Source organism: Heterocephalus glaber, unplaced genomic scaffold (genome assembly GCF_053883595.1).
Source record: "Heterocephalus glaber isolate CG9 unplaced genomic scaffold, H.glaber_assembly_v1.0 deba00001428, whole genome shotgun sequence".
NCBI lineage: Eukaryota > Metazoa > Chordata > Mammalia > Rodentia > Bathyergidae > Heterocephalus > Heterocephalus glaber.
This window is the reverse complement of record NW_028258293.1, coordinates 18,250,966-18,265,407: the sequence shown is the minus strand read 5'-3', so window position 1 is coordinate 18,265,407 and position 14,442 is coordinate 18,250,966. Positions and strand designations below refer to the sequence as shown.

Here is a 14,442-nt window from a genome sequence, read left to right as displayed (position 1 = left end):
CACTTTGCAATAAATACGTGGGTTTTGGGTTGCAGTTTGGGCACTTGGTCTCTAAGAAATTCACCATCACTGTCCTATAGCATAGAGTTTAGCCGTGTTAATCAGGGCAGTATTCTAATCACCCACATAAAATAGTATTTATATATTATTATAGAATGTTTTCATTTTTAATACAAAGCAGTTTCTTGGCATTCTTATTTCTTTTTAGAGAGCCTTCTTTGGATAATCTTTTAGGTTAGATCTACTAGCAAGAAATCTCTTACTTTTCCTTTATCTGAGGTCTTGATTTCTCCATAATCCCTGAAAGGTATCTTCATTGGATGTATACTCTGGGTTGACAGTTCTTTTCTTTTTAGCTCTTTAAAGGTATTATGCCACTTCCCTCTGCTCTGTGGTTTCTGATGTAAAATCACTCAATTGAGTTATTTTGCCCTTATAGAAAAGCGTTTTTTCTCTTAATACTTTGAAAATTTATTCTTTTTTAGTTTCCAAGGAATCTATGATATGTCTTGACATAGCTTTCTTTAGATTTATCCTACTTGGGGTTTGCTCAGCTTCTTGAATATGTGGGTTTAGGTCTTTGCCAAATTTGGGAGAGTTTCAGCCATTGTTTTTTTCAGCATTTTTTCAATACTACCCTCTTTCTCCTTTCCTTGTGGGATTTGAATAACATGCATGTTTGATCCCTTATTGTAGTCTTGTAAGTACGTGACATTGATTTTTTTTTAATGTTTGTTTTTTCCTTTATTGTTCAAATGCGATATTTCTGTTCTCATCTTCAGGGTCAGAAATTCTGTCTTGGGATCTTCATCCTTCTGTTGAGTCCACCTAGTGAGTTTTTATTTTAATTAGTTATTCTATTTGAGGTCTCTTCTGTGAGACTTTCTTTTTCCCCATTTGTTTCAGGCATGTTAATAATTGCTTGTAGGAACATTTTTGTGATAGTTCCTTTAAAATTCTTGTCACAGAATTCTAACATCAGTGTCGCGTTGGTGTTGCGTCTGTTTTTTTCATTCAGGTTGAGATATTCCTGGCTCTTGGTGTGGCAAGTGATTTTTCACTATATTTTAGGTATTACTGTGTATTATAAGACTGAATCTTATTTTAATCTTCTGTTTTGGCAGACCTCCTCTGGCACTATGCCAGCAGGAGAAAAGAGTTATCCCTCATTGTTGCTGGAAGGTGGGTGTAAAATCCCAGGTTTCTCATTAGTTAAGAGCAGTCTTCAGTCCACAGGTGGCTGGCTCCAGTGCAGAAGCATCATGCCAGAAGGTGAACCACTGCTGCTCGCTTCACAATGGCGGGGAAGCAGAGCAGGGGAACTGCACCAGAGAGGATGGGGCCAAGGGACCAGATACTGTACCCAAGATCATGCCTCCATGACTCAGCCAGACACACCTAGAGGTGTTGTTTATGTATCCTCTCGGCAGCTCTCAAGCCAATCAAGTTGACAGTCCAGCTTAACTGTCACAGGCTTTATGCAACTAGAATCATTTTGTGGTTATTTGTTTGTGGTATATATACCTCTGCTGTGGCTTGGTTCTTTCACTTATTTTTATTTTTGAGATACATCTATATTAATGTACGTAACAGTAATTTGTTCATGTTTTACTATTAGTCTTCCAGTCTATAAATCTACTACAGTTTATCCATAGAACAGTAGATGGATAGATGAATAGATGGATCAATACACAGATAGATGGATGGGTAGATGTTTTAGTAGTTAGATTGATGGATTGTGGGCTAAACATATTTCTAACATAAGTATTATAAAACTTTTACTGAAACGTTATATTGGTTTCACACTAATAGTGAGAATTCTTGCTTTGCAGTATGGTTTTTAAAATGTCTTTTTTGCTTATTAATGATTTTACACACGTAAGAATTTCTTTGTGAGCTCTTTATTCTTTTCTGAGAAGAATGTCTTTTGACTTTTTCTGTTGCATTATCTTTCTTTTATTGATGCATAAAATTTATTATTGTAGGTACCAGTACTGTGTGGTTATATTTGTTGCAAATATCCTTTCCCAATTTGTTTTTAAAATTGAGACATCTTTAGTTTCAGTTGGCATTAATTGTTTTTTGTATGTGTTTGTAATATGCATAGAATCTTTCTTTCCTAGCCCAAGATTTTAAGAATATTATTCCATATTCTTAAGGATTCATTATTTTAGCTTTCATATTAATATCTTTAATTCACTTGAAATTGATTTTATTTTTAATGTATGACATCAAGTTTAGGGTTTTTCTGTGTATTCCTACTTATCCAGGATCATTTTCTGAAAAGTTCACTCTTCTTCTAATAAAATTTCTGTGTGTTTGGTTCCTTCGTGGAAATAACTTGCTGTACCAATAGAATATTATTCTCATTCTTTTATTTTCTTACTCTTGGTAACAGGTAAGACAATTCTCCCAATCTTATTTTTTCAGGAGTTGCTTGGCTATTCTTGTAACTTTGCACATTTATATAGATTTTAACTTGTTAATCTCCTCCTCCTTCGCCAACACAAATATACACAAATTTTGTTGGCCTCTGATTGGAATTGCATTTCTGAATATACAGCTTGCTTTGTGGAGAGTTGACTTCTTTACAGTCTTGAGCCTTCCAGCCTTATCAGTATGATACATCTTTGTTATCTTCCAATTTATACAGACCTTTATGAATTTCTTACAAAAAGATTTGTAATTTTTCCTTTAAAAAAATCTTACAAAGTTTTGGTTAGCTCTGTTTCTGAGTACTTTATATTCTTAGTTGTTATTATAAATAGGCTTTTTATTTATTGTTGGCATATTGATTGTCATTTAATATGTAGAAACCTTGATAGCTATTATTTAAAGCAGAATTAGAATATTGATAGTTATATATTCCATATATTAATTTCTTACAAGATACATAGTTTACAGATATTTTCTCCCACTTTTGTGGGTTGCCGTTCCACTATGGTAGGGTCTTTTGATGCACAGAATTTTTAATTTTTTTTTTTTTTTTTTGGTACTGGGGATCGAACTCAGGTCCTTGTGCTTGCAAGGCAGGCAGTGGAACCACTGAGCTAAATCCCCAGCCAAAATTTTTAATTTTTAATAAATCAAGTTTGTCTGGTTTTTTTCTTTGTTGTTTTCTATGTTTTGCTGTATAATTTTAGTTCTTATATTTAGGTCTTTGGACTATTTTGAGTTAATTTTTGTAGCTGTTTTTACTTTATGTATCTCCTTTTTTAAAGAGAAAAAAAAGTTTTTTGACCAACAGTAAACAACCAGTCTAGAAGAGTGGTGGCAAGGCTAAGATTTACAGCTCAGGAGAGGCGAACTGGTGGGTTTTTAAAAGCTGAAATCTGTTGAAAAAAAAGTTAATTAGGGCTGCAAATCAGCCCAAGGGCTCTCCACTCTCAGGAGGACCCTCCCTTGCCCCTCAGCTTTCCAGTTTCAAGCAGAAAATTTTTTTAGTCTCAGGGAAGCTGTACGAGTAGTTGAATAGGCATACTTTATTTTTCAAATTCAACCTTTTACTTGAAATAATTGTGGGTTTACTTATAGTTATGAGAAATAAAACAGGTATATACCCTCTTTCCAGTTTGCTCTAGTGTCACATTTTATAGAACTATGATGTAGTATCACAGCCAAGGTAATGAAAGTGATTCTCAAGATGGAGATTATTGCATTTTGTTCACCACAGAGATCCTTCATTCTGTCCTTCATAACTACACTCACTTCCCTTACTCTGTCCACTCTGTCTCCACAATTACCAATCCTTACTATACTGTTATACCGTATAATACACCATATTGCAGTCCATTTCTATACTTGAATGTTTCAAAAATGTTATATATAAGGAATCACAGTGTGTAACTTTATTACCCAGTGTGTAACTTTTGGCCATCATTTCTTTAAACTTAGCGTAATTCTCTAGACGGTCCATCCAAGTTGTTGAAGATATCAATAGGTATTATGTACTGCTTAGTACATTTTCATGGAAGGGATGCGTGTTGGCCAAATACACCATTTAACTGATCCACATGCAGTTGAATTTTGTATAAGGTGAGGGAATTGGTTATTATTTTTTCTTATCTGTGGGTGTCTAATTGCTCTGGCACCATTTGTTGAAGGGACTAGTTTTTCCCACCATTTAGTTGTTTTTTTACCTAGTTAAAAATCAGTTGTGCATATTTGTTTGTGTCTCTATTGTGACATTGAGCTATGTGTCTATTCATCAGTACCATACAGTCTTCCTCATTGTATCTAAATAACAGATCTTCAAATCCGGTTTTCTGAGTCTTCCCACTTTATTATTTTTCTGAATCCTTTGTAATATTCTAGTTCCTTTGCTTTTCCTTGTAAATTTTAGAATAATCTTATCCATTATGTTACAAAAAATGTTCCTGAGATTTTTACTTCACAGTGATTTGAGTGTTCTAAAACTCATGTTGAAATTTAGTTACATTGTAAGAATGCTGAACAGTGGTTAGGTCAGGAGAACTCTGCCTTTATGAATGGACTAATGACATTATCACAGGAATGGGTTCATTATCTTGGAATGGATTCACACACACACACACACACACACACACACACACACACACACACACACACACACACACACACACACCCCGTCTTGCTCTCTCTGTTGCCCTCTTTTTGCTTTACTGCCATGTTATTGTAAGGCCTTTACCAGATGCTGGTATCTTGTTATTGAACTTCCTAGCCTCCAAATCTGTAAGCAAAAAATTTCTGTTCTCTGAATTACTGAGTCTTGTGTACTCTTTGGTAGCAGCATAAAACAGATCAAGACAGACTGTTTAATTATTTAGGAAGAATTGACATCTTTGCTGAGCCTTTCTGTGTAAGAATACACTGTCTTCATTTTTTAGATTTCTTATTTTACTGTGATCAGAGAACACACTTTTTATGAATTCATTTTCTTTTAAATGTTTAGTGAAATTTATTTTATGGCCCACAATATGTTTTTACTCTTGTTTGTTGGAGTGTTTTATAAATGATCATAAAATCCTATTGTTTGATGGTATTGTCGGGAATTTCTATGTTCTGATTTTCTCTCTAGTTGTTCTAGTTGTTCAAGCACTGTTTGATAGAGGAGGTGTTGAAATATCCCAGCTATGATTGTGGATTTGTCTTTCAGTTTTATCAGTTTTGGCATCACACATTTTGCTGCTCTGTCATTTAGTTCATACACATTTAGGATTGGTATATTTTTTTGATGGACCCTTTTATGTCTGATAACTTTTTTTAAATTCTAAAGTCTGCTGTTAATTTTTAAAAATTAACTGTTGGCTTCTTTTAATAAATATGTGGAGTATTTTCTATCCCTTTCAATATAGAATATTTTACGTGAAATATATATGTGCTATATGTAAAGTTACATAAACATGTATTTGGTACATATATAGGACATAATATGCATCACATATGTATGATTCTTACATGTTCATAAGTACATTTATGTAAGTGTAAAGTATGTATTGAGTTTTTGTTTGTTTATGTTTTAGACAGGCTCTTGTTACATAATTTAGGCTGGCCTTGAACTCACTATGTAGCCTAGACTGGCTTGTTTACAATCACAGTAGTTCTCCTTTAGCCTCCCCATTGCTGGCTTACAGGCATGCACCACCATGCTCAACACTATATTGAGTTTCTTGAAGACAGCGTATCTTGTTTTTAATCCACTCTGCCGATCAGTCTTTTAATTGGTATATTTATACCATTTACATTCCTTATAATTATTAATACATTAGAATTTAAGTGTACCCTTTTTTATTTTGTTTTCTTTCATTTCTTATGTTTTACTTACCTGCGGATTACTTAAACATTTTTAAAAATTATGTTTTGATTAATTTGTAGTGTTTGTTATTGTATTTCTTTAGTATAAAAGTGATTTCTTTCCAGTGCCTGCCACGCAAGCGCAAGGTCCCAAGTTCGATCCCCGGTACCAAAAAAAAAAAAAGTGATTTCTTCAGATATTACATTGGACATTATTTTTTATAATCTACTAGTGTTATTTTATTAGTTCAAGTAAAGTGAATATCCTTTTACTCTGCTGTGTTTATACTATAATTGTGCCAAATATTTCTTCCACCTGTATTTATAACCATGTGAGGCAGTGTTTTAATTTTTACTTCCAACTCTCAAGTACTTACAAATTCAAGAGAGGAAGAAAGTTGTATTTAATCATAACTTTGCTTAATGTGGTCTTTATTCCTGTTCTAAGATCTTTCTTTGCTACAGATCTTCCTTTAGCTTTTCCTTTAAGGTAGTTTCCCTGAAGCCACATTTTTTATTTTCCTTCATTTGAGAAAGTCACAGATTCTGCTTGATTACTAACACTATTCCTAAAGGACAATTTTGCTAAGTATTAGATTCTGAGTGGGCAGTTATTTTCTATAAGCACCTAAAAAACCATCATGCGACTTCCTACTGGCCTCCATGATTTCTGGTAAGAATGTTGTCCTACTTTTCTGTTCTTTTTTTTTTTTTCTAATTTTATAATTTCTAGTGCTGTATCTTCAAGTTCATTAATTTTTCTTAAGCAGTGCTTAATCTGATCATCCCATCTATTTTATGTTCATCTTAGTACTTTTCATTAATAGAAATTTTAGCTTTAAAAAATCTTTCATGATTTTCCTTAACATAGTCTTTCATTCTTTAAATGTAGATTATAGTTAGAAACTTATGTGCTTGTGTACTGATTCTGTCATCTGTATCATTTCTGTTAGTTTTCATTAATTGACTTTTCCCCTTGTTCTAGGTCATAGTTTTCTGCCTCTTTCCATGTCTGCTTATTTTCAAGTGGATACCAGGCATTATGAATCTTAACCTTGATCGGCATTAGGTATTTTTAGTTTTGTAAATATTCTTAAACTTTTTTATTAGATACAGTTAATTTACTTGTAATAATTTAGTCCTATTCAAATTTGTCTTTATATTCTGGAAAGGTTGGAATGATGTTGCCTTTAGATTATGCTTCATTTGGTACCACTGAGTGATCTTCTTATATGATGCCTTGTGAATTAGGAGATTTTGTTTAACTCGCTTTAGTAGAAACCTGTGTGATCTCCAGCGATTCTTTCCTGCGCTTCATTCCTTTGTCTCAGGTAGTTGCTTCACACTCAGCCAAGTACTTAGCTGAGTATTCAAGGGACATCCTCGGCAGAGCTTGCTGTTTAAGGAGCTTTCTTCTGTCCTCTGTCTGCCCTGTGACTTTTAGCTGAACTGCCTCCCCTTAACTCTTTGAACTCTCAGCTTCGTCTTTGGAGCTCAGGGAGATACTGGATTCTTCCTGGATTCTCCTTCCCTGTACGGCAGCTTGGAAAGTGGCTCACCATGGTTGCTTTTGCTTTCACAGGAATTCTTGTCCTGTGTTGCCTTTTGTTCAGTGGTTGAAAAATCATTGTTTCGTATGTTTCATATAGGTTATTAGCGTTTAAGTGAAACAGATAAGCCCAGTGTCCTACGTCATTTGTCTCAAGGTGGAACTTTTTGAAGTTAGACAATAAATAAAATACTAGCAGGTTATCAGGTGGTACAAGAACTATGGGGAAACCTGAGTGAGGAAAGGAGATAGATACCAAGGGAAATGCAATTTTAAATAAAATGGTGAGAGAAGTTGTCTCCTGACTGAGAAATGGCTGTTCCAATTACCTTTAGCTGTGTTACAGTCTGTCTGCAAATCTAGTGACTTGCTCGCAGATACGCGATTTGGGCAAGGCCTGGCTGTGGCAGCTTGTTTGTGCTATGCCAGGGGTCAGCTGGGAGCTAGAATAATCTGAAGCCATCCTCCACCAAGTGTGTGGTGGCTGATGAAGTTTGGGGTCTCATTTGGGCTGAGATTGGCACAGTTACTCATGGTCTTTCCATTTGGCTGCTTGGCTTACTGACACTATAATAGCTGGGCTCTAAGACAGGCATATGAGAGACAGCCAGGAGTGGTATTACCTGTTTTAACCTGGTCTTGGAAGTACCAGGAGTCACTAAGGCTGGTCCATAGTAAAGGTGGACTTTTTTTTTTTTGCTGGGAGTAATTTCAAAGAATTTATGGACATGTTTTAGAGCCACCAAAATGATATTTGAGCCCAGGAGGTAAGGCTATCCAGGAGGAAAGTGTCTGGGTACATTGTACAGAAATGTGAAAACTCTAAAGATGGCGGATGCCCGATAGTTTAGCTTTGTTCATGGTTTAGTTCCACTGTACAGTGTCGCCTACTTTAGGAGAAGGGTTTTGTTCATTGCTCTATTCTAAGTGCCTACAATAGTTTTGACACCTGGTGGCAGTTAGTGCTATTTTGTGGAACAAGCGGTTAACACTCTATATTAGAAATCCTAAAAATGTCATAATCTTTGCTGTAGTAGTTCTTTTTTTGGGAAATTATAATAAAGAAAAAATTGCTAAGATAAGAACTTTTGTAGTGATGGTGCTTATTAGTTAAATAAATCATGGCTTGTCTATAATGGAATAGTGCAATTTTTACACTAAATGTTTTGGCACAGGAAGGTGAGTATTGAGAGATAAAAATTCAAATGATGCATAGAAGGATAAAATTTGGTTAGAAATTAACAATCTATGAAATACATCTATAGAATGGAGAAAGCTCTGGTAGTATATATGTCAAATTATTGCTGTAGACATTATTTTAGAGTTACTTTTCTAAAAGTATGTACTGCTATTAGAATTACATTTCTATTGTAAAAGCAAAATCACCTCTTAAGCCAATATGCTGATCTCTTTATTAACAAAAGGAGGGTGAGGGAGATAAATATGTACAGAAAAGGCATAGAATGATATAAAACTAAGATTTTTCAAAAGATTATCTTTTGATTATGGGTTACTGTTTTATGTTTATTTTGTTAGAAAAGCTTGTCATGTAATAAGAAAGAGGTTTATATTAAAGAAAAAGTGTTGTAGGGCATAATGTTAAGTAATCTTATTTTAAGAATAGCTAAATTTGGAAAAATCCAAATTTATAAACTAGCAAAATTAAGAATCTCTTGATTTTCTATACTGCAAGGAATTGCAGAGTTTCCTTTAGTAGACTGAAAATATTATGTGGCTTATTAGCATATTTGATTTACACATTCTTAAGCTACCCCTCTTTGTTCAAATATGCCTGTTTCCCACATTAATCTTATTCTTTATCACTGTAAGTTTTTAGTAACTATACAAAAGTAAGTGAGGCCTAAGGTAAAACTTACATGTATAATTTAGGAATAAAAGCCTAGGAGGTGTATTAATACTTTAATACATACTTTACCACATAAATGTATTTATGTTAATTGTTCTCATTTCACTATCTTCCTTTTTCTTATAGAAGTAATTCATTTTGTTCTTACATACCATAGGATGTGTTTTGGAGATGCAGACAAAATATCTTTGATGAAATGAAGAAGAAATTTTTACAGGTAGTCTGCTGATGTAATTGCTTTAGTGTGATAATCAGCAGAGCAAATAACAGCATGTTAGTATTTTTATTTAATAACAAAGCATGTCTTTAAGTTTTATGCTTGCTTGGCTATTTTTATTTTTCCATTTTAATAATATGAAAGTCATATTTAGTGAATGTGTATCTGATAGACTCTTCTTTGTAACAAGTGAATGAGGGGGAAAACATAAAAATCATGGAACCCTTTGTTTTGATTTTTCATATGGTATGTGTCTATTGTTTGCAGACATACTTGTTTTGCAGACATATTTTCTGGAATAGTAATAGTGCTAGAAATTAAGTAATTTACAAAGTTACAACCCAGAAACCTTATTTGAAAAATTAAAGCTGTTACCTTCCTGACAGCCTTATGTGCATTACTAACAAACTTCTGGCCAGGTGTGGTGTTGCACACCCATAATGGCGGCACTTAGGAGGCTGAGGCAGGAGGATCACCATGAGTTTGAGGCCAGCCTGGGCTACATAGTGAGTTCAAGATTAGCCTGAACCAATAGCGACACCTTGTCTCAAAAACTAAAAACAAAACAAAACAAAAAACCCATAAACTTCCCTGTAGTGTACTGTTCCATTCTAAACTTTATGGAATAATAACTTAGTTTCCTTAGGTCCTTTAGCTTTTTTTCTCCCCAAGCATTCTCTGTTGTGGCAAGAGATTACTTAAGAAAAAGTAGTATGAATAGCATCAGAGTTGGCTGGGATTTGGGATGGGTTAGAGGGAGGATCTTCAAATATTTTTTTCATGTAATTTAGGTCCTCTAAGTAGCACAGGAATTGTCACTTGTTAAAATGAAAATGAAATTTTACAAATTCCGGCCAGCAGAATATTCATACCATTGATTCTTTTAATCTGTGGAAGTACACTAATCATGAACTGTGGATACCCGAGGATAATGCTCCTAAGTCTTAATCTCTTAGCTCAGATTAGCTTCCATGCCGCAAAGTAGAGAAATGGGCTGTGTGTGTGTGTAAGTTTGCAGTCATCTTATCTTTCTCATGTCCTTGAAAGGGAAATAGTCTTAATTACCTTCTTGAATATAGAGGTTAAAAATGTCCCTTCGTAATGTTTTAATTCTTAAATTTTATTCTCAGAAAAATCTAATGATAATTTTGAATTTTGTTTAATATTATTTTCTACATGCTAATCACATGTTGAGTATATAGCATCAGTTTTACATCTTAGTTTGTGTTTTATAATAAGAAACATCTAGGAACTAAATTTGTAAATCAAAATTATGATTCAAGCAGCATAGAACTCAGATTTGAGTTTAGAAATACTACAAATGTCACAAAAAGAAAAAGACAAGGAAAATGTGCCTTCAGCAGGGTCTGAAATTTCTTAGAACAATTGTCTATGTCAACCACTTCTAGATATTCTTAGCAGCAAGTCTATCCCCAGAAGAATATGATGTTTTATGTTTTTAAACCCAGTATGTTTTACCTTTTATAAAACAAGATTGTGGTTGTATGTATTTTTTTAAAGATTCTTTCTTCAAATTTTACTAGGAAATCCAGCTTTGTTTCTGCAGTGAGTTTAGACACAAACAGAATGTTTAGCATAAACAGTCCTATATGTAATTGCTGTGGGCTTTATTCTTGGTCTGAGGACTGTGATATTATCATGAGTTGACTTTAAAACAGTTTTAATGTGTGATTTACATCTCTTTTGTACTTGGCTAGATTTTCTGTGTAGAAAACGTTGTGTCCTTCTAAGAGCCCATCTAGGTATATTAAATGTTTTGCTAAATAGAATGCATGGTTTTTTAAAAACTTTGCATTTGTTTTCTCTTTCATTAGCTCTTTTGACTAGAAGCATTTGTCCCCTTCCCCAATTTATCATATATCCCCAGATGTCTTTCCTTAATGTTGAGCATGGTACTTAAATGCCTCTTCCCGCTGCCATCGCCCCAACTTTCTCAACTAGAATTTGTCTGTTTTTGCTATGTTTTTATCTATTGCTATGTAACAGCCTGCTCGAAAATTTAATAACTTAAAGGACACCTAGTTGGTTTACCCACAATTCTGTGGGGTAAAGTTTGGACAAGGGCTCAGCTGTTCATTTCTGTTTCACGGCACATTATTACTTGGCTCCATTGGGCTGATGGCTAGCTTTAGATGCCATGTCCAAGAAGGCTTTTCTCATGTGTCAGACACCTCAGTGCTTCCACTAAGTGGCCACCTTCTTTACATAGATTGCTAGGGCTTCTAGCTAGCACACTGATCCCAGGGTAATTGGATTTCTTACATGCTGGCTGGTTTGTAACAGGGAAGCCTCTAGAAGTGTTAAAGCAGAAGCTGCTGTTTTCTTAAGGCCCTGCTTGAAATTACATATTATCACTTCTGTCACATTCTGCTGGTCCTGGGTGATCGCATGATCAGCCATACTCAAGGAAAAGGGGAAAAGAAAAAGAGGAAAAGAAGAAAAAAGAGTGTTTGGCCATCTCTAATCCACCTGAAGATACTACTGCTCTTTTGTTTGGGCATAAATGGTATAAATCTGGGGTAGAGCCTCAAAGAAATTAAGATAGCTCCCCTAGTTTCCCAGTTCTAAGAAATATCCTTTCACATATACATATTTTGGAAAATTTATATATTTAATTTATTTGCAGAGGACTTTTTCTATTGAAAAACTGTTATAAGATTATTAGTACAACTTACCGATGGTATCTTAAGATGGAGGGGTGTTTTCTTATCAGTCCCAAAATTGGAAGTGGGGAAGGAAGAAATTTCATGTTAGTTGGCAATAGTGATTCTGAAAGGTACGTTAAATCTGTGGACAGTAGCCTCATGTTAGATTAAATTATGAGTGAAATAAAAAAAATTATGAGTGAAATAAAGAATGGTCCAGAATATTGGGTATAAGGTAATAATTTATGAGTGGCTAGCGTACAGCTTTTTAAAAAAGTGTATTTTGTTTATTTGTTTAAGTTATACTAGAATTCAAGAGTAAAATGTAATTGGTCTAGAAGTTTATAAACATTTTTAGGAAACAAAATATGCAAAGTTTTACGTAGGTGTTCATCATATAAATATTTTTACAAGTGTAATAAAGTCTAGCCTAAGAGTATAATAGAATTAAGTTATTAATTCATGTATTAAAATACTATTCAGCTGTTAAAATGATTAGTTAAATGAGTTAGAGCGTGACAAGAAAAGATTTCATGCTATATGTATATAAATAAGAAAAAAGTTACAAAACATCATGTATATTCTTTTTTTTTTTTTTTTTTTGCTGTGCTAGAAATTGAACCCAGGATCACTGGACAGACTAGGAAAGCGCTCCACTATTGACCATAGCATATATATTCTAATTCAGTGTTTGACTAAGAAACTGTGTGTGTAAGAAAAATACGTGGAAGGATATGCACAGTTTTTTTGTTTGTTTGTTTTTGCAATACTAGAAACTTTGCATTGAACTATATCCCACCAAAGTCTCACTATGTTTCCCAGGCTGGAACTTGGGATCCTCTTGCCTCAGTTTCCCAGAGCAGGGAAGTATTCCCAGGGAATACAGGTGTGCACCACCATACTGTGCCCTGCACCTAAATGTTAATAGTCACCTCTTGAGTTATAGAATTAGAAATCATCTTTCTATTTTTCTTTATAGTCTTACTAATTTTTTAAAAACTCAGCATAATTATATTGCAGAAAAGAATGCTATTATCAAAAGGAATAAAAGACATCTGGTATTAAATTTTGTGTGTACTGAGCACATTTAATATTCAGATAAAATTCTGTGGAATAAAATGTCTGGAGTGCTTATGCTTTGCACTCACGTATTTAGGAAAAGAACCAGGAACTGATAATATCTGGCCATTTGATGTTGCCACATTCCCATTGTTATATATATAACTATAAGCACTTCTGATTTCCAAATTCTTAGGTAGGATCATCTTCCTTAAACTATCAACTCTAACCTATTTGTAGCTTTAAAATCTTGTTACTGAAGTATTTTACACCAAGAACACTTGATTTATTCAGGCCTCACCTACCTTTGAAGCATATACTGTTGGAACTACAAAAGTGGTTGTTGAAACTTTTTCAGTTATTCACTCTTATTGTCAACCAGAGTATTTTTTTAAATGGGTCCATTTTATATTTCTTAGTAAGATTTAAATATGTAATATACACCGTTTATTTACAGTGAAGGCTCTTTTTCTTCGTAGAGAAATATATTAGTAATGTTCTTTTTTAATTTTTTATCTTGTAAAAATTATTTCTCATAATTTTAATTTTATAATTTAAAATTAAATGGGCTGTTTTTGATAATTAAATATTTTGATTTGTCTGAAATGTGATGCTAGCCAATCTGTTTTAAGTATTCTTTTATAGCAACTTTCTACTTTTTTTTTAAGAACATTTCTGTTCTAAATTAATTGGGTTAACCTTAATTTATATGATCCTTTGCAAACCCCAAATTTTATATTATAGAAACAAAGTGTAATTGGATTAATTCGTGAAACAAAAAATTTTGTTGCTGTCCTGTTTTTAGTACTAGTCAATAATAATTACTTTAAAATGTATAATATAGAAGCAACAAAAGGTTGGAGTTGATTTTGTTGAAAGAAAGAAATTAATTCTTGTGTGCAGTTCATATTTTTTAATTGCCTGTTGTGGGAATAATAGGAGTTCCCACATCTGGCTTTCATCACCAGATCCGTATATTAGAAATACCCTTCTGGATTGAAGGAATACAAGATTGAAAAAGTTTAATTTACCAGGAATCCATTGCCATCATTTTGGTGAGATATTCTGATTGCTGCAGGGAGGAATAAAGGGAAGTTCAAAGGATATCTAGAAGGTAAAATTGGTAGACTTCGGTGGTATTGGGTAAAGAAAAGGTATAAGATAGGAAGATGTTCATCTTAGCTGTCTGGTTTTAGCAGCTGGGTAGATGTTGGTGCCATTCATTGAGGTGACCTTTACAAGAGGAGAAGCAGGGAAAGAAATTCCTCTACTTAAGTATTTGATGTAGTCTGATGTAACCCTCACCTTTGCG

The 14,442-nt window shown here is 33.8% G+C and overlaps 1 protein-coding gene across 3 annotated transcripts in view; it reads left to right on the top strand.

The window, feature by feature from the left end:
* Usp47 (ubiquitin specific peptidase 47) overlaps positions 1 to 14,442 on the top strand; it is a 122,545-nt gene that overhangs the window by 24,769 nt on the left and 83,334 nt on the right. For 2 of the 3 annotated variants that reach the window (XM_021263801.2, XM_087211667.1), the window contains exon 2: positions 9,346 to 9,405. The exons of the other annotated variant lie outside the window; for it this stretch is intronic. In XM_021263801.2, the coding sequence (XP_021119460.1) occupies positions 9,346 to 9,405 (60 nt within the window). The remainder of the gene's footprint in view (positions 1 to 9,345; positions 9,406 to 14,442) is intronic. 3 annotated transcript variants of the gene reach the window in all.